This window comes from Myxine glutinosa, chromosome 10 (genome assembly GCF_964187855.1).
Source record: "Myxine glutinosa chromosome 10, kmMyxGlut1.1, whole genome shotgun sequence".
Classification (NCBI taxonomy): domain Eukaryota; kingdom Metazoa; phylum Chordata; class Myxini; order Myxiniformes; family Myxinidae; genus Myxine; species Myxine glutinosa.
The window spans coordinates 33,796,182-33,820,157 of NC_136270.1; the positions used below are offsets into that span (position 1 = coordinate 33,796,182).

The 23,976-nt window shown below is 43.2% G+C and overlaps 1 protein-coding gene across 1 annotated transcript in view; it reads left to right on the plus strand.

Moving 5' to 3' along the window:
* The window catches only part of INTS8 (integrator complex subunit 8), a 100,907-nt gene that overhangs the window by 75,850 nt on the left and 1,081 nt on the right, over positions 1-23,976 (plus strand). Inside the window, exons 17-25 of the mRNA XM_068127435.2 lie at positions 1,888-2,072; positions 4,344-4,377; positions 4,592-4,651; positions 10,904-10,965; positions 17,818-17,936; positions 18,683-18,786; positions 22,397-22,447; positions 22,612-22,685; positions 23,817-23,881. Coding sequence (XP_067983536.2) covers positions 1,888-2,072; positions 4,344-4,377; positions 4,592-4,651; positions 10,904-10,965; positions 17,818-17,936; positions 18,683-18,786; positions 22,397-22,447; positions 22,612-22,685; positions 23,817-23,881 — 754 coding nt within the window. The remainder of the gene's footprint in view (positions 1-1,887; positions 2,073-4,343; positions 4,378-4,591; positions 4,652-10,903; positions 10,966-17,817; positions 17,937-18,682; positions 18,787-22,396; positions 22,448-22,611; positions 22,686-23,816; positions 23,882-23,976) is intronic.

Consider the following 23,976-nt stretch of genomic DNA (forward strand, 5'->3'; position numbering starts at 1 on the left):
ATTCTAGTTTTTCGTGTGGCCCCGGAACCAGAGAAAATATATATTTATAACGGACCTCACAATCCATACAACTCCCACTACCACCTCCACCCCTCCTCCCAAACATAATTAATAGTAAATATCATCATTTAAAACTTCCCATGTGCATCGACAAGCCCCAGGTATAACCTTCCCATTGGTGTTAAGAAGCACAAAGGTTTGGTTAGAACGCACCATATGTGAACCTTCGGCCTTTCATGGGTGTACATCGTCGCGTGTTTTTGCAGTATGGACAGCAATATATCAACTTTTTGGACGAGTTGATCAGAAAGTTATCCAACGGGTTCATTGTGCAAAGGCAATACCTTTTTGTAGGTATGCTTAAAAGTACTATCGGCTGCTTTAAATGTTTTTCTCGTCATTTCATTCTACAATCCTTATCTGAGGGCATGAAATATGTCCAGACCACCCCAATTTACATCGTTACTCGGGGTTTCTATGCATGCGTGCGGATAAATCTGGGGTATTGAACATTTGAACATGGTGTATTGATGGCATTTAGCACGAAGCCAAAGGCATAAAGGCCTGCTTCACATTTCCTATCATAGACTGTTTGGCAGCCTCTCTTTCCTACCAGCACTCACCTCATCTCATGGCCACAAACTCGGGTTGCGGGATAAATATGTGATGTCTCCACTCCATCACTTACCCAGTTAGACATTCCCAATTCCCCGCTTTACAGATAGACATGTCCATGATGGACGTGCCCATGATGGACGTGCCCATGATGGACGTGCCCATGATGGACGTGCCCATGATGGACGTGCCCATGATGGACGTGCCCATGATGGACGTGCCCCTGATGGACGTGCCCCTGATGGACGTGCCCCTGATGGACGTGCCCCTGATGGACGTGCCCCTGATGGACGTGTCCATGATGCACGTGCCCATGATGGACGTGCCCATGATGGACGTGCCCCTGATGGACGTGCCCCTGATGGACGTGCCCATGATGGACGTGCCCATGATGGACGTGCCCCTGATGGACGTGCCCCTGATGGATGTGTCCATTCTAGACATATTCATAAGAACTTTTGAGCAGGACCCACCTTTCTTTTCTTGAATTAAAGGGAAGTTCAAGCTGGTTGATCTCCACCATCTTATGTCATGCTCTATGCTCTATGTGCCTTTTATTTTATTTTAACTCTTGCTAACCATGTCCATTTTATCTTTACATGTCTGCTTGCTTAGGCCTCATTTCAAGAATTATTCATCGAAACTTGATGTTGGTTGTCTTGTATTTGTTTATTTCCAGAAAATTTCATAATTTGTTTCTTATACTTGATCTTTATTATCCTTATAATCAATACAAAAGTACACCCGTGTCTCCTAGTCTTCCTGCCCGGTAGCTACTGAAACAAGTTCCTTCATGAGACATGCATCATTGTAAAAAGATTTAAAATAACAAACAAAGTGATAGCATTTCAAATGTCTTACTTTAATACAACTGTATTCCCAGTGTGGTTTCTACTTAGCCATTCCATTAAATCTAATAAAGTACCAGAGTCTAAGCATTACTCTTAATGTGCTTAAAAAGTGATCGACATCTGTATTTAAGGCCTCTTCCAAACCCAAAATTATCATGGAACCAAAGACCTCCCTCCTCTTCCTCCCCCATTCCCCCGCCCAATCCCAATCCTTCCACCCAGTGTGACATCAGCTCCAGATTGTCTTGTACCTTTTATTTACAAATAGAGCAATTGTGGCCTTAATTTGGTGATCAGTATCTATGTTTAGTGATGCAGCATTTGTTCCCCCCCACACACCCACACCCCCTTGATGTTCTTAAATTTTTTGATCTTTCTGTAAATGGCCCATGCCTTGTCTCCATATTTTTCTGCCATACAGTTGGGACAGTTGCTTGCTGGGACTTGTCGGGACTTCACTGGGCCCAAGGAGAGCCGCCGATCAGCCAAGGAGTTGTGGGAAGCGATTGTGCTGGTTTTTACATTTCCTGGGCAAGCAAAGAAAGGAGGGAACGGCAAAGGGGCGACGGGGAAAATGCGCGATGTCTCCACTCCAACACTTACCCGGTGAGACACTCACCATTACAGGCTTTACGGATAGACATATCCATGAGTTGCAGACCACTCGGGCTTACTGGGCATTCTTCCTCCATCGTTCTTTTACATCATACAGCTATCCATACTTTTCCTAATGACAAATATTGCCATATGGTGCTCTTTCATGATTTGTTTTACTTTTATGTACTTTTCAGGCTATGATACAGACATGACACACTTGTAATCCTTTTGTAATTTATTTTTTGTTTCCATGACTGAACTTCCGGTGGTTGATTGTAGAAAGATTTATTTTAATGGCCCTTCCTCAGGGAGAGACAGGGTTAATGACTGATTTGCCTGGATTGAAATACATGTTCAAAATTATCCATTAGCATCTAGTCCTTTCCAGGTGAGCAGAGAGGAAAACCACTGCTGTGGTCCTGTCGGTGGAGTGTGGAATTGTATGGTATAATGTTAAGTCATCTGTGAATAGGAAAACGTGGTTTTCCAGAGATCGGAGAAGTCATAATGTTTACGAGGAACAGTACTAGGCCCAAGTCTGATGCGAAAGCATGTGGCCTTGCATTCTACAGGCAGAAAACTTGGCAAGCAGAGCAGGATGCCAGACTATGTCAAGTGCCCAAAACATGTCCAGAGATACAGGTCTGATCTCTTGCTTTCAGATTCAGGCCCTCATCCACTGCAGAGAGAGAAGTAGCAGCATGTCCAAAGTTGAATGGCTGGGAAGGAATCCAAGTTGATGGTCAGGCATCAGGCCATTTTAGAAAAGGAAATACCATGTCAGTTGCAAAGGTGGTGGATTCCTGCACTTCTGGCAATTTAAAGTGAGCTAATTGGGGTGTAGTTCAAAGGATTCGTTTTTGCATATATATTGTGCATTCAAGTGATGTTTGCCATCTCCCAAGGTGATGGGAGGCAACTTAAGGGGAAGAACAGGCTGAAGAGAGCAAACTAAAGATGAGTGAGTTCTGCAAAGCAGGATTTAAGAAAATGGCCAATGATGCCATATGGGCCTATCACTGAGACAAAGTCAAGTCTGGCCACAACTTTCTCTACCTTCTCCGGTGCAAAGGTCACTCTTCAGGGGGCAGTGGGCTGGAGGGGATAAGTGGGGCACAGCGATTATTTGGGTAAGCAAGATATGGTGCCAAACACCGAGTTAAGACATTCAGCTTCATCTTGATCGGAGTCAGCTATGATGCAAACTGAGGTGTATGTGTGTGTGTGTGTGTGTGTGGATTGGAGGGGAAGCACACACCAGAGATAGACTTAACAATATGCCACCGGGACTTCCAAAGAGAGAGGTTGGAGAGCTGGGCCTTGAGGTTTGACAGATTAGATACATTAATGCTTTCTGAATCACCTGAAATGGACACTCATTTGTTTTGTGTCTTGTATAGTGATCTGAGGTTGCCCTCGGTTGGGTCAGCCTTCCATGCTGACAAAGCGAGTTGTGTGATAGCCATCATTGTTATTAATTGCAAAATCGAACATTTTTCAAGAAAACTGGTTGGTTGGTCTTGTGCGTTATTCTGTCTGTCTGTCTGTTTGTCTGTCTGTCTGTCAATCGCCTACAGGTCACAATTTTAAACCGATCTTCACGTAACTTCACCAGATGGTAGAGTTGGTCATAAAGAAGAAGCCTATCGATTTTGAGTTCAAAGGTCAAAGGTCATTTCAGGTCAGATTTCTAAAATTGTCATTTTTCACCTGAAAAATCATCTTTTCATCCAATTGACTGAAATTAAACATCAATTGCGTAGTGCATCACTGAATTGGGAAACCAAGTATTTTAAGGTCAAAAGGTCAACTCAAGGTCAAACTTCTAATATCAATTTTCATCTGAAAAATCATCAATTTTAATCCGATTGACCCGTGTTTTGATTAAGATCGTCAATTTTAATCTTGATGAAATGGACAATTTGATGTATCCTTTTGGGGGAGGGGTGGATTTTGCATGTATCGTGCTCTGCATGATGTCTTTCTTGTTTTATTTGTTAATTATTTGGTAAATCTCGTAAAAAAAAAACAAAAAAAAACGAGAATTGTTTTATTATGCTGTACATTTTTCTTTCCAATCCTCAATGGCAATGCTTAACAATTGTATTTGATTGGAATTATAGCAAGTAGTCACGCTTTCTGTGTATGCACGTAATGGTAGATTAGCACTTTGTGGTTATTTGCTTGTTTGTGGCCGTGCATTCCAGTTTACGGCAATTTTATTGACTCTGTCATGCCATCTTTGTGCGAAAATGCCTTTATCGATTTGTCTTTTCACAGAAAAGAGTTTGTGACTTTTGCAACGAAGTTGAAGGTAAGCTTTTGTGCTGTTGGATTTTGGTGCAAATAATAATAGTAGATCCACTGAGGGCAGCTCTGTAATTAATTCTTCAAAAAGCACTCGTCAGACTTAAAAAAAAATTTTTAAAATTTAATTTAATTGTTTTTAATTGTTTTTTGATTTTTTAAAATTGTTCCACTTGGACATAGACCAACTGTGACACAAGTTTGTCTTCTGTTTGCATCAGGAACCAATGATCCTCACCATCCTTTTATCTCTTATGGTGAAACTGCACAACACTGTCAGGGTATGGCCATGTCATAGTATTCTTTCTGCCTGGCAAGAAAATTACAGAATGCCTAAAATCGTGCATTTACGTCCTTTGCTCTGAAAGCACTTGTTACCATACATACTTTATTCTCTGTGATTGATCTGTGAATTTTCACAATGATTAATAAAGAAGACCGCAAATTACAGCACAAACTAGAGAATACATGGAACACCTTAACCCACGCAGTGTTCAAATACGAGTATGTAATTCAATGGACATAAAATAAAGATTTAAAGGTCGTATAAATAAATTAATTCTGGAAGTTTACCGCTATTTACCCAGTGGCTATTAAACTACGTTATCTAACATGTTACGTTAGTTTTCCATGCCTGGTGTTTGTGTCCTTTATGACATCCTTAAAAACAGTACGTTTCCTGTTTGGAATGATTTTCAATTTTGTTTTACTGCCAGACAGGCAGCAGAGGAATTTTTTTAGCCGCGTTGCAGACGCTGCTCATAGAGTGCCCTCTGCTGTTGTTGTTGTTGTTGTTGTTCTTCTTCTTCTTCTTCTTGTTCTTGTTCTTGCAGAGAAGACAAAACCTCAAAGCTCCACCCATTCTGGGAACCATAGCTCCACCCATTCTGGGAGAGCCTTCATATAAACAAATATCCACCATTTTATTAACTCGCATAGCTTTGAGGCCTGTTTTGTAGGCCCGTGGTGTCTTCCTCTCTCACACAGTTTTATTTCAAATCAAATTCGATATATCATTTCATTTTTCACAGTCGCTAACATAGTTTTAGACTCAGTTGAAAAAAAACGGGAAGAAAATCCGATGAAAGTTGCCCTTCATAGAACGAAATGAATTCTCAAAGGCCTGTAACTTCAAGTCCATTGAGATTTTTTTTTTTTTAATCGTGGCATGGTCAGTCATACACCGCCCGAAATAAGAGACGGGAAAATGCCGAGATATATATATTTTGTTTAAATCGCGGCATGGTCAGTCATACACCGCCCAAAATAACCGACGGGAAAATGCCGAGATGTATTAAAAATTCGTCGCCACACACGGGAAATTGCCGAGATATATTTTCACTTTGCACAAAAATAACATCAAGTAATCGAATCAATAGGAATGTCCTGTGCCTATAACATCGACGTTATAGGCACAGCTGCATCTAGGCATTGTGTAACATCGACGCGGCTTTTGTTTTAATTAAAACTTTTTGTACTTGTTTTCACTCCTTGCACATGTGTGGTCGGGACAAATTCAGAGCCAAAGCACTGCTAAATGACGGGTTTGTTTTACGATTCATGTTCCGATTCATGTTTAAAATATGACATTCAATTGAAATTAATTGTTCCTCCATAATAAACTGACGTTTTATTTGTTCCACATTACTGCCATGTGGAATAAATAAAAATAAGCATATGAAGAATTGGTGAGGGAAACATTTTGAAAAAGTACTAAAGCTTTTGGGTCTCACTATCTGCCATGATCTTCCCTGGGAAAACCACATTTCCAAGCTGGCTTCCAAAGCCAGTCGCCGACTGGGCATCCTCCATCATGCAAAGTCCTCCTTGTCACTACTGAGTTGCTCACCACCTACAAAGCTTCCATCTGCAGCTTGATGAAATAGTGCTCTCCCCTCTGGACTGGTGTGCCTACTTTACACCTGGCTCGGCTTCACGGGGTTGAAACCAAGGCTTTTAGGATCATTGGAATCTCACGAGATGAAGCTGATTCTGAGAGCCTTTTACTATCTCACCACAGGCAGGTAGGTGGGCTTTCTGTCTTCTACTGACTCCTCTCTGGCCTAGCTCCCCCTGTCCCCCAAATATTCCACCAGGATGCACAAGATCTGCCAGCAATCATCTTCTGGTGAAACTGCCAAAATTAAGACTCTCTGCTCACCTTCACTCTTTCATTCCTCTTTTCTTCCGCCTCTGGAACAAACTTCCGCATTCTCTTCAATCCCACTCCTCCCTCCAGGTATTTAAAACAGCTGTTCACCACCATCTCTTATCTTCCCCCATCCAAAACCTTGATCTTTTCTACCCCCGTTAATTCACCCCAGTTCCACCCTCTTCAAATTCCCCGTTTTCTTTCCTGAAATCCCCTGTAGTGTCCATCTTGTTTATCCCGTGTATCCCGCCTCAGCCCTCTCCCTTCCACAGATCTCCCGATGACCCTTTTCCCTACTGTTGTTGTGCTTTCCTCTCCCCCTCTTATCTCTCACTCCCTTTATTATATGTTGTATGTTAGCTCTTGTATGAGCCTCCACCAAGTATACAAAAAATACAACAACACAATAACGTGTTTTTCTTTTTTTCTTTTTTTCTCATTATGCACAAAAATTAATAAAGAAAGGAACATTTGAGATTTTATAATTGCTGTAATATTATTATAAGTATTAATATCTTCATTGCCCCCAAGGTTGGTTGGTTTGTTTAGCAACACTTATGTCAAAGCAATGTTGCAGAGTGAACTTTGTCTGACACAATGCCCAGTGTTGCAATGGAATGAGTCAACGTATCTCAGACGATGACACAGCCTCAAGCACCATGGAGTATTGTAATGTTGATGTGGGGTACAGCACAAGACATGTATGTCACACCTAAATTATTTTGTGCAAACAAATAGGGTGAAACATGATTTTAAATTTTTGAACCACAAATCCTTTCTGGGCTGACAGGATGGCTTAGAGAGAGGTACGCATGTTCACCTCTAAGCTGTCTAGCCTGGGTTTGAATCTCATCCTAACTATAATCTGTCATCCCGGTGTTTCACACGTAGGTTGATTCATCAATGTGTGTACCATCCCTCGGATGAACGTTAAACTGGGTGGTCGTCTGTTGGCATTATTTAGTGCAGGTTAAAGATACCACGGTGTCCTTCGTGAAGAGTAGGCGAGCTATCGCCGGCACCATAGCCAAATTTCAAATTCTTGCCCTAACCTTTGTCGAACAACAGGCCTCACCAGCCGCTTGGTGAACGACTTGGGCCATACCTCCACCGGCCAACCACACAATAACATAGGAATAATTGTTGCTGTTAAACAAGAAGAAGAAGAAGAAGAAGAAGAAGAAGTACACTACCAGTCAAAAGTTTTAGAACACCTCAATTTTTGCAGTTTTTATTGAAATTTAAGCAATTCAAGTCCAGTGAATAACCTGAAATGGTACAAATTAACAAAGGAAGACAGACCATTATAACCCTTAAAAGTGAAGGTCTTTCCTTTAGATAAATTGCAAAGAAAGCCAAGGTGTCAGTGAGTACAGTTTCCTACACCATCAAAAGGCACTTGGAAACTGGAGGAAACTGACAGGAAGAGGTCTGGCAGACCCAAAGCCACACAGAATCAGAAGACAAGTTTCTGAGAGTCAATAGCTTGAGTGATAGGCGGCTCACAGGACAACAGCTTCAAGCACAGCTTAACACTGGTCGAAGTAAGCAAGTCTCAGTTTCAATTGTGAAGAGAAGTCTTCGAGCTGCAGGTTTGACATGTCGAGTGGCAGTAAGAAAGCCATTGCTAAGAAAGCAAAATAAGAAAAAGAGGCTTACCTGGGCCATGAAGCACCGCCAGTGGACTACTGAAGACTGGAAGAAGGTCTTATGGACCGATGAATCAAAATTTGAAATCTTTGGTTCATCAAGCAGGGTTTATGTACGCCGTCGAGTAAGCGAAAGGATGGTTCCTCAGTGTGCGACACCAACTGTCAAACATGGAGGAGGAAGTGTGATGGTCTGGTGCCCTTTTGCTGGATCCAGAGTCGGCGACTTGCACAGAGTGACTGGCACCCTCAACCAAAAGGGCGACCACAGCATTTTTCAGCACCATGCAATACCCTCTGGTATATGCCTAGTTGGTCAGGGGTTCATCCCACAGCAAGATAATGACCCTAAACACACCTCCAGGCTGTGTCAAATCTACCTTAGAGGAAAAGAACAAGACGGTAGGCTTCAAATCATGGAATGGCCAGCACAGTCTCCAGACTTAAACCCCATCGAGCTGGTTTGGGATAAACTGGACAGAATGGTGAAAGCAAAGCAACCTACAAGTTCAACACATTTATGGGAACTTCTGCAACAGTGTTGGGAAGAACTTCCCGAACAATATTTGATTTCCATTGTAGAAAGAATGCCACGAGTGTGTTCGGCGGTTATATCTGCAAAAGGTGGCTACTTTGCTGAGTCAAAAATTTAAATTAAGTTAAACAAAATGTTTCTCTGATTTCTTTTTTTATCTCCAATTGTTTATTTGTTCTCTGCTTAATTTCAGAGTACATTGAGACATTAAACTGCGTAAATTTCAATAAAAACTGGAAAAATTGAGGTGTTCTAAAACTTTTGACCAGTAGTGTATTTTTTAATTTATTACCCCACGCACCGAAGCAAAAAGGGGGGTTAAACAATTCATTCATGGCTGTCCATACGGCTGATCATTTTATGATTGTCAGTTTATGATCGACTGGGCATGGCGTTGGCTTAGCGGTTAGGGTGCCAGCTTGGGATCCCAGGATCCTGGGTTTGAATCCCGGTCAATCGCTGAATTAACGCCGGGGGGTTGACTCAGCCTGTCATCCTTCTGAGGTCGGCAAATTGAGTACCAGTTCACTGGTAATTCCCTGTGTGTCGCAAGAGGCGACTAACAGGGTTGGCGGCAGGAAGGGCACCCGGCCATAAAACATTGCTTCAAAAAAGGGGACCACGATGCCCGCAAAAGGCCAACCCCTGTTCTGTGGGGGGAAATGGCCTCTAAAGGTGGTCGTAGTTTATGATCGACTAAAAACTAATTCAAATTGAATTTTGAACATGAATCGGAAGACAGGCCTGCCGTTTTACCGTACTTTGTCTCTGAATTTGTGAGTGCTAATGAGGATGTAAAGTGAATTACAACATGCGAAAAAGGATATTTTATAACGTATCATTGTTGTTGGCGCCACTATGGTTGTTGTTCTTTGTGTGCTCCTTCTGTGTCCCTTCATATATTTTTCTATTGCTTTGAGAAGCATTACTATATTTCCTATTGTGCGCCACCTCTCGTGTCTTTGTAAATGGTTCCTTCTGTGGTAAAATAATAAATGTTATCGTTGGAATCACTACATTAAAGCTCGCTTCTTCTTCCTCTTCTTCTTCTTCTTCCTCCGCTTCCTTCTTCTTCATCTTCCTTCTTCTTCCTTCCAGAAACACGAGCTTTTGAAACGGGCATCCTTATGATTAAACGGACACCATTTTATGTTCCAAGTAAATCAATTGTCAACGATGACGATGATGATCGAAGAGAAGTGTATCTGTTGTGTTTTCATCAGTTTGCACGTCTGTGAACCACACCATTTTACACAAATGGTGTGGTTTTCTGTAAAACGTTTTACGTTACAATGTAAATGTAAGTAAAATGTTACAGCGGGCCTTTCCAGAAAAACAATGGAGCTCGATTGTCCTGATCAAGACATTGTTTGGTGCAGTCTTTGCAATAATTATGGGATGAACTGGTCTTGCAAAAGCTCGCTGTAAAGTCCATAACTGTTGTTGCACGCAACTATCTCCCTCCTAAGGTCATGTTGGTGTCGGAGAGTACACATGCAATGGCGACTTAAATTAGCATTTTCTATTTTCCCACGCGTTTCTCTAACCTTTTTGACCATTCAATGTTTGTTGCTGTTGTGATTTGAAAATAAATTAAACCTTTGAACTGTTTAGATATTCGTGTTCAATATAACAACGAAACACCATGTGCGAAAGCCGCATTTTTATGTAGTTTTATGCAAGGGCACGACTGAGCAATGATGGTGGAATGTCAAACTGACGGGGTTTTTAAAGGAAGCTTTACCCTGAAAATCAAGAAGAGTCGGGTAGCAATCATTTGATGTGACGGGGTAATCTCTGGGGAAAGCCTCGTGTTCGCTCAACAGTTAAAGTGGCTGGCTTAAGATGTTCGGGTCTTGAGTTTCATCCCTTGCCCCGTTCCGTTGAAATAACACCAGGTGGGTTGACTCAGCATGTCATTCCTCACTTTTATGCTTAATTCTGTGATGACGCAGAAATAGCTTTGTGTCCACTGGGTTTATCTGTGTTAACCGGTTCTAAAACGTAAGTGTTATCCCCCAGACAGTCGTGCTCGTTCTCCTCTGCCCTAAACAGAACTAAATTAAATGTTTTTAAAAAATATCAGATACACCTTCAGATACCATAATTACATACATTTATTTTGCGAAGCTGAATGTTATTAACTCTCTGCATAACTTTGTGTTATTATGTTCCTTTTATTTTCTCAACTCTTCAGGATGAGATTGTAAATGATATAAGCGTGGAATTCATCTCCTCGTGGCCATCTTCTTTACCAAAGTGAGTTATGATCATGAACGTGTCATCTATTTTCCAAGATGTGTACTTTCTTATTTATACTTTTAAAACCTGACTAGTTGGACAAGGTGTAATCTGTATATGATGTATTACATTGTAGCACTGTGAAGCAGCATTGTGACCCAGAAAACCGATTTTTTTGGTTGTTTTTTTCGTACACACAATCGAGGCTCGTGTAAGAGCTAACACATTGAACATGAAAACATGCCCAGACACATAAAACATACAATGAAGGGAGCGGGAGAGACAGAAGTACACAAGCACAACAACAGGAGAGAACAGGGACATCGGGAGATCTGTGGAAGGGGGAGGAGGGAGGGGTACACGGTATAAAGCAAATGAACACTTCTAGGAATTTCAGGAAAGATGTTGAGGATTTAAAATGGATTGGGGATAAAACTTCTCTTCAATTTCCATTATACAAATTAGCGTGAAGACAAAAGACCGATCAGTCATTTTAAATGGTTTATGGCAGTTTTGTGGATTTTACTTGTCACTCTAACGCTGCATATACAAAGCAGCAATCTGGTCCAGTGAGTCCTTGTTGGTGACTTTACGCCTGAGGTCGTTTGGCTTATGATCTTAAGGTCCTGAGTTTGAGCGCCAGCTGTGCCAAACTAACACCAATCAGGTCGACTGAATCTGTCATCCTTCTGAGGTCGGCCAAATGACTAGCAGCTTGTTGTGAGTGAGCCAGTAGCGTATCCTTTGTTGGAGTGGCGGCCCATCCAGGATAGTACCCTTGAGCCAATGAAACTGTCTCAGCAGCCTTGTGTGCCCGACGGCATGAGGAGGATCATCCATCCAATCTGGTCCTGTAATTAAGTTGATTTTCCAATTCCATGCTTATTCACCCTATGCTGATAATAACTTCGTCATTCTTCCTTTCTCCAACATCCACACAATCCTATCATACTAAAATATTGTCCTGTGGCTGGCTCTCAGTTAACACCAAGAGTACGCCACGGATGGCAATCGAGCTTACTTTGAGGCATTATCCAAATCAATGGCGGATGATACGCGAGGGGTGTGGGGGGGGGGGGGGGGGTGGAGGATGCTGACTTACCTGTGTGGCCCAGACAATGTCGTCACCCTTTGAAAAGAAACTCAAACCGAGGCGAATTTTAGATACAAAAATAACGTGGCTTTATTGGCGGACCCCAATACAAAGAAACTAGCCGGTAAAAACTAAACCCCTATAATGGAGCGCTCCCACACGGACTTCAACTACAGCACAAATGGAAGGATAAATAAAACAAACGTTGTGTTTGTGGATGCGGGCTTATCTCTGTCTGGATGCATCGTCCGTCAGGAATCATTAGGTCCGAGCACGTCGTCTGACCGCAGCTCCGGTTGGCGCGAACACCGGCCTAGCTGCACGGTCCGTCCCATGCCACAGCACTCGTACGCAGGCACCAGGAGCCAGAACAACAGGGGAGGATGATCGTCGGCGCTCCATCGCAAAGGTCAAACGGGAACGAGAAGGCAAGAAGGGAAGAGAGAGAGAGAGAGAGGTCTGGGCAGGAAGAATCCAAAAACGAGAAGAAGGAAATGTCGGCCAGCGAGTGGTTTTACTGGCCGTCTTGTGACGTCGGCTCTCTTCCCCTCTAACCAGTGCGTCGCTTCTTGCACGTCTTTCGCGCCCACCTCTCGGATTGGCCGAGCGCTTCGCGCCTTTGGTGTTGGTGTCATCGGTCGGTGGCCAATCAGTGTGGCACGTCCTTCACCTTTCCTACTCTGCCAATTGGCGACCTACTCTTTACTCTCCCCTCACCCCTGTCAATCACGGGTCCTTCTGGGCGTGGTTATTGCCTGCCTGATCGATGTTTGCCTGCCATGCCGCCGTAGTGCGCAGTCGTTTCCGGTCTGTTCTTCCGTCAGTTCCTTTGTTATTGTGGCGGAGGGGGAATTAATTAATGTGGTGCGCTATTGGGCCTAACTAATGTATATGAGTGCATTGCCATACGGGACACCGGAATGATCACAGGTTTGACCTACCGGGGAGTTAGCATAACCCCTACTCTACCTATCACACGATCATCCTTGTATGATCACAGATATACACTTAATCCGAACAAACCACCTAAACAAACTTATTGCAGGTAAGGTTCCCTATCACGACAGGCGGAACATAATACCTATGCAGATCTACCTGGATCGATATATGCCCTACCCAAAATTCATAACAATATGCATTTTGGTGTATGTCTGTCTGACCGTGATACATTCGGTCGTTACTTATCTGATCTCAACCAAACTTGACAGGTGGACTAAGGGTCACATGATGGAGGACGTAGCGACTTAATTTGCCCTACTCCCTAAGAGGGTTTTCCACCTTGCGCAAAATCCATGTTCAGGTGTATATCCGTGTTAAGACAGCTAATCGTGGCATTTGTCCAAATCCGCTTCCTGAGAAGCGTTCGTAAGTCTTTAATTTCGTACTCGGAATGCAATTTCCCATTGACACATTGCGAAACTGCAGCACAGGACACTAGGACAGCTTAACCAATGCTCTCACAGAATGACACCAGCTGTTTCTCTTGCAGTAAAATGATCGGTCTCTCTTCAGTTCTGATATCTGGCCTGCTTTATTCTTTACAGGCCTTCTATTTCCAGCCCACCACATTTTCATGTTAACAGTTACCTAATCTGTTATTCAACTGAAGCAGGATAGTGGACGACTTTAAATCCTTGACAATTTGCATAATTTTGCTGATGTGGTTTGAGGTAGGGGGTGAGTAAAATATGCCTGTGTGGGGTCATGGGAAATCAGTCAAGGGTCATGGAAAAGTCATGGAATTTCAGATACCAAAAAGGGTACGAACCCTGCTTTAGATCTGGGACTGGTCATAATGTCTCCAAGTGAGTTTTGCTTGAATTTGGTGGTAAGTTTCAGAGGATACAATTTTGAAAAAAAAAAAAATCCAAATTTAGGACCTCCTTTGAGGAGGCGGATCCAGATGAGGAGCACAACCCAAGACGACCTACTTGTCCTAATGCATCCTGTCCCATTTGATTTGAATCGGTCGGGTAGTTTGGGAGCAGAAGACATTTTAGGGAAAATTAAAGATTCGGTGAGGGAACCCGTAGCCCCTTTCCTGGGAAGGACACAATTTTAGGTTGGGGCATGATCTTGATGTCGCATGGCTAGTTTGGTCGGTTTCTTTTTGAATGAAATACCCAAATTAGGGACAAACCCCCCCTTTTACTCGCTTTTATAGGGGAGGATCTGGATGGGGAGCACAACCCCATGAGAACTTCCTGTCCTGATGTATTGGAGCAAACTTGGTCCTCAGGTAGTTGTTGAGATGTTTTAGTGAAAATGAGAGATTTGAGGAGGGGGCGCATCATGGCCCCCTTTCCAGGGGAGATATGACCATGAGGAGCACAAATTAAGGTGAGGGCATGCTCCCGATCCCCCGTGGTAACTTTGGTCTGAATCTGTCTGGCGGTTTCTGAGAAGAAGATTTTTGAATAAAATGCCAATATTTGGGGCAAAACCCCCTTTGACCCCATCTATAGTTGGTTCATGCTGATGGGGTGCACAACCCCATGTGACCTTGCTATCCTGATGCATTGTCCCAAATTTGGTCCATATCAGTCAGGTGGTTTGTGAGGAGATGTTTTAGTCAAATGTTAACGGACGTACGTACATACGGACGGATGGCCAAACACCGGGACCCACTCTGAGATTATTTCATAAATAATCGAAAAAATATTATAAACCACAAACACATATGATTACCTTTTTTAACAGTCGCTACTGCTGTTTAACATTAAACTGAAAGAAATGTGGAGGAATCCCGACATCCTTGAGGCATTCTATATTTATCACATCCATCACAGAATAATGGACCAGAGCCAATATCTACCGTGATCTATATACCCGAGAGAGGATAATAACATGGCCCTTCCTGTCACTTCTACAGGGAGTGGGTGTCCTCTTATTATTATGATATTGTGCTGGTGGAGGAAGTGGACTCGCCTTTGAGCTGTCTTATCTGGTTTCCATTACCGACCGGACTATTAACTGTCGTTGTGGTGCTTTATAGGAAGGGCATTACATCAATGAGTATACACACACATACACACCATCCTTCACAGTCCTTTGGATTTTAAGCTGGGGGTAAAATCTGCTTGCAAACTTTGGTGGATGTGAAAGATCCCAGAGTGCTTTTTATTTTTTTTGACATACAAAGTCGAGATGCATGGAAAAAAGAAAAGCTTTTTGAAAAGAGTAGGCTATTGTGTACCAGTATTGTGGCAAAGCTCCAAATTTCTGCTCTGATGTACAAGGAGAACAACATTGGAAACATAGGGCAGTATATTGCTCATACATAGGTAACATAGGCCATCGGACAATATTGTTACGGACATGACTTAGATGTTATGGTGGGCCGAGCGGAATGGCCGCCGTGTTCGCACAAGTTACCCGATTACACTCGAACATTGGCCGAATCGCGCTATGCTAAATCAATGAAGGAAAGGACACAACGGCTGGGTTAAATGACACGACACCAGGGGTACAGTTCTCAAGACCTCCGGAGGAGGTTATAATATGGGTTTGCAGAACGTTTAGATTACACGGCACAAGAGGTACAGCACAGAAAGGTGGGCACTTATACACGGTCTTATCTTATTCCCGACAGACCACAGACAAACGGGACAAGACTGACTCACACAGGGATTGATGGCAAGGAGGGGCAGGTAGTCGATGGCTCAAGGTGCACCTTGGCTCAGGGGCAGAATCGACTCGGTCCGGTCCAGAGATGCGGGAGGTATCTAGCGCTTGGAGGTGGCGTCCTTTCTTCTCCAAGCTGAGGCGCATCTGACGTCACCTCCGTCTTCCTGCGCATATCCAGCGGGGAGTGACACGCCCTCGGCTCGTTAGCTCCGCCCCAGATGGAATCGGTCCGCCGCTTCTTATTGGGTGCGGGGGGGTTACCGGGCTCCGCCCTTGACGAGGAGCTGACAGTGAGCCCCTGTGTGGTAACCCCGTCGGAGCACATGGTCAATGGCGGCTAACCAAGCCGGAGTGAGGACGCGCACTCCCCGCGCCGCTGTTGTTGTTGTTGGTGTTGTTGTTTCATGAGGAAGAGATGCGGGGAGGTATTGGGAGGTCCTAAACTTACTACTGGTGCCATACAATCACATTCTGGTGCAACGAAGAGTCAGAATTAATGGAAACGAGTCCTTAACTGACATAGACTAAGAATAACTAGCAAGATGTCCTATAGTTGTCTACGTGAGATGCGGTGAACCTGGGCACGACATTTAATGGGGGAAAAAGGGGAAGGTCGGGGCTACAGAGTGTTGTTTACAGACAATGGGACTAGGGAATGGGGGATTGGGGATAGTTGGGGAAATAGGGGAATATTTACAAGCGGATATGGATGGAGGCCAAATCCCATATCGGCAACAATATATTGCATTATGACATTGCTCGAATAACATGACTTCAGCTGGATGTAGCCTGGCAGGATAGCCTAGATGTATGCACACTTGCCTCTGAGCTGTCTAGCCTGGGTTTGAATCTCGACCCAGGTATAAACTGCCATCCTGATGTTTCACATGCAGAGTGATTCATCAATGTGTGCACCGTCCCTCAGATGGACCTTAAACTGGGCGTCCTGTTTGGCTGCATTAGTTGGTGGACGTTAAACATCCCACGGTGTACTTCGCGAAGAGGAGTTGAGCTGACAGAGCAATGGCCAAATTCCAAATGATTGCTCTAATATCCAGGGGGCACTCCATCAGCGGCACCCAAAGCAAATTATGCAACGAGCAGTCCCATGTGCTACGTATGAAAGGAAAGGTAGCTGGGTGTGAGCATAAGCAGAATTGTTGTGGACCCCGGAGATCTGCCTATTTGAAGGGGTCGGATGAAATGATTTACTGGAGCTGGTGTTGATGACGGAGCCAAGCAGTGCTTATTGTCAAAACTGGACCAACACCCAATTAAACAAACAAACGCTTGTCATCCTGCATATTTCCTTACTGCCCTAATACCTGCTTTACACAACATGAAAAAGCCACGTATTTTGAAACTCGTAAAGCAATGACATCCCACTGGTACATAACAAGCTCCTTTTTGTCCCCCGTCGCACCGCGGAGCGAAAGGGGGACTATGGTTTTCCCCTCAGTCCGTGCGTGCGTGCGTAAGCGAAGGACCGAATTCTAATTTGGTGTGTGGGTGCAACCCACGTCAAAATCCAAGATGGCCGCCGCCATGTATGTCTGACGCCATGAATGTCTGAACCTTGTGAGCGGAATATCTTGAAAAATAAGCGAAGTACCAACTTCTAATCTGGTGTGTGTGTGTGTGTGTATCTCAGCATAAGGAACAACGCTATTGAAAATTGGGTCGCCACGTCAAAATCCAAGATGGCCGCCACCATATATGTGTCTGAACCTTGTGAGCGGAATATCTTGAAAAATAAGCGAAGTACCAACTTCTAATCTGGGGTGTGGGTGTATCTAGGCATAAGGGAGAACGCTATTGAAAATTGGGTCGCCACGTCAAAATCCAAGATGGCCGCCTTGCGTCTTCCACTTTGTCAACTCACATCACTTCAACGACGGGGGACCTAGGCGTAACGCTTGTCTTCATTTCCATTCATAACCTCCTGAAGCAAAGCTTGGATTAATAACCAATCTTTCTCATTTTATTAAAGCAACTTTATTTGAAGCTTGAAGCTGCTTGCATTTGTTTTGTGCAATTTTTAAGGACATCTTCTGGAACCTCTTCTTGTAGCTGGTTATGACTCGATCGTTTTGCAGTGTTTGTTTTTGAATAGTCCCAACTGATCACACAAACTTAGCATTCTGCTCCAGCTTGCAGGCAATGGATGTGGACGCTGTTTCCATGACGATTAAGGAGTTGCTGAGACATGCTCTGCATGTTGATCCCAACAACCCGTCATGGCTCATCACGCAAGCTGACTTTTACTTTGGTGTGTTTCACTTACGGAGGCTGAGTACTTTACCTTACTGTATGGTAAACCTGCATCGTGGGTTCACTGGTTTAAGACCACTATCTTTTTTTTTTACGGTAATATTTTTGTGTTTCGTGTAAAGTATATTGCTGACTTGGTTATGTCTCATCAATTAGGATGTGCTCACATCAATTCCTTTATTTATTTTTTTTGGGAAACTTTGTATTAAGCAGTCAACCTTGGGGGAGGGGGTGCATGAAATTTGTAACTTTTTTTGGATTTGACCCCCGATTCATACCTCAGGGGGTGGGGACTCCGTGTCACAGGGGTCAAAACGGGGAAAAAATGTTAACTCAAAATTTTATATTGGGTCGTTCCTGGTGGAACTTTTTTGCTTTAGGTGGAAAGCGTGGGGATTTTTTGATGTCGTGCCATTGACTTTGCTCTTGTATTTTAATTATTAATGGCATTAAAAAAACAGGTTTGTCACAGGAGATTGTTCATCTGGGTCGTGATGTTGGGAAAGAAAGGGTAGAGGGAAAGTTGTGGTAGGGAGTAGAAGGCGGGGAGATGGGAGGTGTGAATTCCATCTCTACAATGGTCCAGGCCTGCAGCAAACAATTAATCATCAGGTTTTAATTTTTTGGATCAGGCTTTTCTCATGCGTTATGATTTGTTTGGTCTCTTACAATGTACAATGAACATGTGACATATGCCACCTTATTCTTTAAAGATGCTTTTTGATTCTGTCCCACCTTCCGTAGCCACAAGCCAGTATGCGGCAGCTCGACACCATTACCTGCAGGCTGCTTCTGTTAGCTCCGAACTCTTCCACAAACCCATCCCCCCTGAAGTTCTTACTGAACAGGCAAGTTATAATGTCACATAACCAGCCAGGAAGAGGCCCAGAACTCTGGGCTGTACTGTCATTGCTTTGTAAAAAACAAACAAAAAAAAACATTGTTGAAGTAACTTGACAGCAACATTGCTGATGCAGATGTATCCAGAAGTATATTCAATGTGAAATGGGTCACCTGTATACCATGCAGGCTTTTCACTTCCTAGTTATCCTCACCTGAGGAGAGGGTATTGCTTTTAAGTCCCTTTATTTGTCTGTTTGTCCGCACAGAATAAATATAATTTTCTCTGCAACCATTGGTCCGATTGACAGGAAATATTCACCATAGATGCAACTCTACCTGTAGAATTTTAAAATAATTATGATGTCATAGGTCACGTGGTATGCGCGCCATCTTGGAAAAACCGAAAAAAAATTGCACCTCTATATCTCCGAAAGCACTGCATAGAAAAAATTGAGACATGGCTCATTGTAAATAATTCTCCATGTGGAATAACATATGTTAATGATGATGTCATAAGTGCCTCCCTTATGACGTCATAATTCGACAAGTACAGAACTTCATCGATCAAGATGAAATTTCTTAAGCGTCTTCTTGGGATAAATTGGTGGGGAAAAAAATAATGATGTAAAATGCCACGATTGTCGCAGCTCGATATGCATCTCTGAAAATTGACTTTTCATCGCTTAAAATTGACTTGCATTTCATTAAATTTAGGTTAAGTTCTAGCATTTCTCCAAATAAACCAGCTCGTATGGAACTAGAACGGAACCAGGTTGAACGGTTTGTTTTGTATCCCACTGATAGGCCAGATCTACACTCGGACTTTAACCAAAATCGAATCTGCTTGATCTTGTTACCCACCCAACTCATCCACCTAGTTTTGTCATAATCCATGCACAACTTTTTGAGATATCGTGATATATATCGTTTTTGAGCCTGGTGTTGGCTTAGCGGTTAGGGTGCCGGCTTGGGATCCCAGGATCCTGGGTTCGAATCCTGGTCGATTGCTGAATTAATGCCAGGGGGGTTGACTCAGCCTGTCATCCTTCCGAGGTCGGCAAATTGAGTACCAGTTCACTAGTATCCGTGTCGCAATACTTCCTTGCGTGTGTCGCAAGAGGCGACTAACAGGGTTGGTGGCAGGAAGGGCATCCCGGCTGAAAAACATTGCTTCAAAAAGGGGACCATGTTGCCCAAAAAAGGCCAACCCCTACTCTGCGGGGAAAAATGGCCTCAACGTGGTTCTTTATATCGTTTTTAGCCCTATCTGTCAATGGTGCAGAATCACTTAAATAATTCCAGTATCCAGATCCAGATTTTCACTAAAATGAAATCAATTCGTCCTTGTCACAGGTCCAACCTGTCCACCGAACGTCGTCTGAATATGTCCATAACTTTTTGAGATATCCTGTTCACAAACAAACAGACAGGGGTGAAAACATAACCTCCATCCACCTTCGGTGACCGAGGTAAATGGCGACAGATACCTGCAGTTTTTTCTTTTTCTTTTCCCTTTACAGGAGCAAGGCTTGTGGAAGAGTAAGGTGGAACTGACTGACTGACAGTGGGACAAACATCAAGGGAATGAACAAACAGGGAAGGAGGAAAGGAAGGAGGGGAGTAAACACGCATCGAGCAAGTAAAGCTCTAAACTGCCATCCTGTTTCGCAAACAGAGTGATTCATCTGTGTGCCATTTGGGACCTCGGTGGCCTCTGGGATCTCAGATGAATATTGATGAGTCCACACACTATGTGGTGCACCGATGCTGCCAAATTAGTCTCTTGGCAAGGAACACTTTGTGATGCTGCCAAATTAGTCTCTTGGCAAGGAACACTTTGTGACGTGCCATTGCCTTTCCCAGCAGAAGTCAGTGCAGGAATTTAGGGTTTGGTCACGGCACCAGTGCACAATGACCAGCTCTTGCGAAAGACACCCGGGGATCTTCAATGTCACCAGCAGATGAGACAGCTGCTCTAACATCCATTCCAAAGATGGTGCACTAATTGATGCAGGGGCCATGCCAGCAAAGCACCAGGGTGTGAGTGGTTATAGTTGGGTCAGGAATCCAACCAGGAAGAGACAACCCAAAGTCTGTTATCTCTGATTTACTCTGCGATCACAGATTAAAATTACGCTCTGCTAATAAAAAAAATGCTAAAGGAAAAGTCTTAAAAAACTAAAAATACAGTACATCTACAATGATGCTCACCAGTGGCGAGCACCCAAAAGTTAACATGAACAAGCATTCTGAGTATTGCGCTGCAATACATGTCCCCTACCAAAGTTCAAAGTGCCATAACTTTGTCAAAAATGATCGAATATGCAAATTATGCACAGTTGATGCTGGTTTTCAAACTTGATCTGAGGTATGCTGAGACACGTGTGTCACGCCTCGCCTCGTTGAGAAGCCCGCAAGGTCGCTCCGTGGAGCAGCCTGCACGTATTGCACTGTGTGAATTATATAATTACCACTCACGGTCTGAGGTACTAGCGATTCAGGAGATATTCATTTTAAAAAAATATTTTCGTTTAATTAACGATATCTGCCAAACCACGTGACCTATCGCAAATTCCAAAATGACATTTTAGTGGATTGACATGCTGAACAGATCTGTGAAGTTTCCCCTCGATTGGATCAAAAATGAGGGAGGGGCTCGGTTTTAAAGGTTCATGCTTAAAAACGTCATAACTCTGAAACCATGTGATGCATGACGTCATGCTCGCTGACTTTTTTTTGTTCGTCATGGGTATGCGATTCTGCCTGCAAAGTTTGGCCTCGATCTGTTCAGCCGTTGCAGAGAAAAAGGGGTTTTCGTGTTTTCACGAAAAACAATATGGCGGCCGAACCACGTGACTTGTGACGTCATAATTACCATTAAAATATTCTGCAGGCCGAGTCCCCCCCATGGTGAAAATTTGATCTCAATCGGTCCAATTATTGCAGAGAAAATGGTTTTTAAAGGAAATTAAAACTTAAAATGGCACTGAGTTGATCATCAGAATTATCAGCATTCCCAAAGTTCAAATTGCCATAACTTTGTCAAAAATGATCGAAACGTCGTGAAGTTCGAACTTGATCTGTAACTTATCATGAGGAAACCATGTACCAGGTTTGAAATCATTAGCATTAATAGTTTAGAAAAAAGTCCGGAAAACTGTTCTTTGCGTGACGGACGGACGGACTGACGGACGGACGGACGGAGGGACGGAGTGCAAACCTATAGTCCCCTCCGGTGTACACCGGTAGGGGACTAATAACGAGTTAGGATAATCATATGAATGAATATGTCAAGACCTGTGAAGCTTCAGAGAATGGAGCAGGTTTTTCAAGGTGAAATACCTTCATATATCTGATGACCAATTGCCAATTGAGGCATTACTGACGTCATGCACCGACATCACATAAGCCTCTTTCATTTTGACGAGCGGAAAATGGTGCACCAGTTAACGTGCGGAACCGGATTGTGATTTAACGAATTGTATTAGAATCGGAAATTCCACAATGTTTAATGCTCAGTTATATTCATTGTAAATATAAGTAAGTAAATAAATAAATAAATGTTCGTCTTCTTTTTAAAGTGCATAGAGACTGTCCACCCGGTCTCATTCACAGGTGCTCAAACAGCTGATCAAGTGTTGTTCGCTCCTTGGCTGTCACACTCAGGTCAGTATTAAGAGAATTATTTAGTTCTTTTGGGGTGGGAGAGAAAAAGCTTTGTTCATCTTCATTTCTATGCATGTGTTTCATATCACCCCCATTGAACTGATGTAATAGTCTCGTGAATTGTCATTGTCATTTGCTAACCCGTGTACCTGTGGTTGGAGAAGGCGGGCATATTGTGCCAGTTCCTCAAGGAGGTCGATTATCCCACAGCATTCAAGGCTCTGCAAGAACAAAACAGGTGGGATTTGTCACGTGTGCTTTGAAACGCACCACCTTCACTTCCCTCCTCTTCTGCTGGTAGAGCTGTAGCACGCTTGTTTTTATGCCTTGCATATAACGAGGCCTTGTAATATGCGTCGCTTCATTCCCTGGCCCTGACTTGCTCTGCTTCCTGACCTGCTCTGCACCCTTTTGCTCCATAACGTTCAGTCAAATTAGTCTTTCGTTCCACTGCTATTTTTACACTTTTATTGAACTTCATCTGAACTTTGTTTGTCCTGTTTAAAATCTTTGAGCCGTTCGTTTTCTAGGTTCCATATGTGCTAGAGAGATGAAATTTGGCCCACGGTCCTCTTTTCTGGTACATTTTCATCCATCGAAATGTAATAATAATAAAAAAAGGTTTAAAACTTCTTTTAACGAAAACGTTTGTAGCCCTAAAACATGTTTTTTCGTTTACTTGTCGATTTCCTACCCTCCACCCTCCTTCCAACCAAATGCCAATCCTTGTTGCCTTCAAGTTTCTTTTTAAACTGAATATGTACAAAAAAGGTAATTCATTTTGTCTATCTTTAGCTCTTTGGCTGCATTAGTGGGAGACTTAGGTTGCTGGTTATTAACACATATTTGGACCATGAGCTTAAATGGGCCTGCGTGCAGTCACATGATGTAGCGCAGCACCAGGCCCATGGGGTTTAACGTACGATTTCGAACAAAGATTACCAACTCCGAGCTGCTCCACCACAATAATGTGCTACTTTGAATGATTGGTAAGCCGTGTAAATCAGTTCCATCCGAAAATCCCAAAGTATTTGAGGAATGGTTAAAGTTTGTTTGACTCGCAGCAGGATAATGTGCTTCTGTGTTGAGTGGTGATTGCACTACTTTAAAGTAGTGACAATTTGGCTTGGGTAACTGCAAGGGTGGCTCTTATAAACTGTGGCAGCGACTGTCACTTCACAGTTGTGGTGAGATAAAGTAAACTCAGGAAATATGAGACGTGAAGGTAGTGAGTTGGTTGTACTCACCTGGTGTATGTGTACTCACCACAAATACCACAAACTTTTGCAGCATTTTGAAATAGGATGTGCTTGAAATATTAACGGAGTAGTGGTCTGGCATTTATAAAACGTGTTTCTTCCCTTCGCAGCAACGATGGAATCGATACATACTACAAGTACATTTGGGACACCACACTTTTGGAATACCTCATTCGTATCCTTCACGTCAGCAAATGTTTTTTTTTTTTTCATGCGTTTTCTTGGAAACGCTTACATTTTATTTGAACTGACGTCAAATTTTCATTTTAT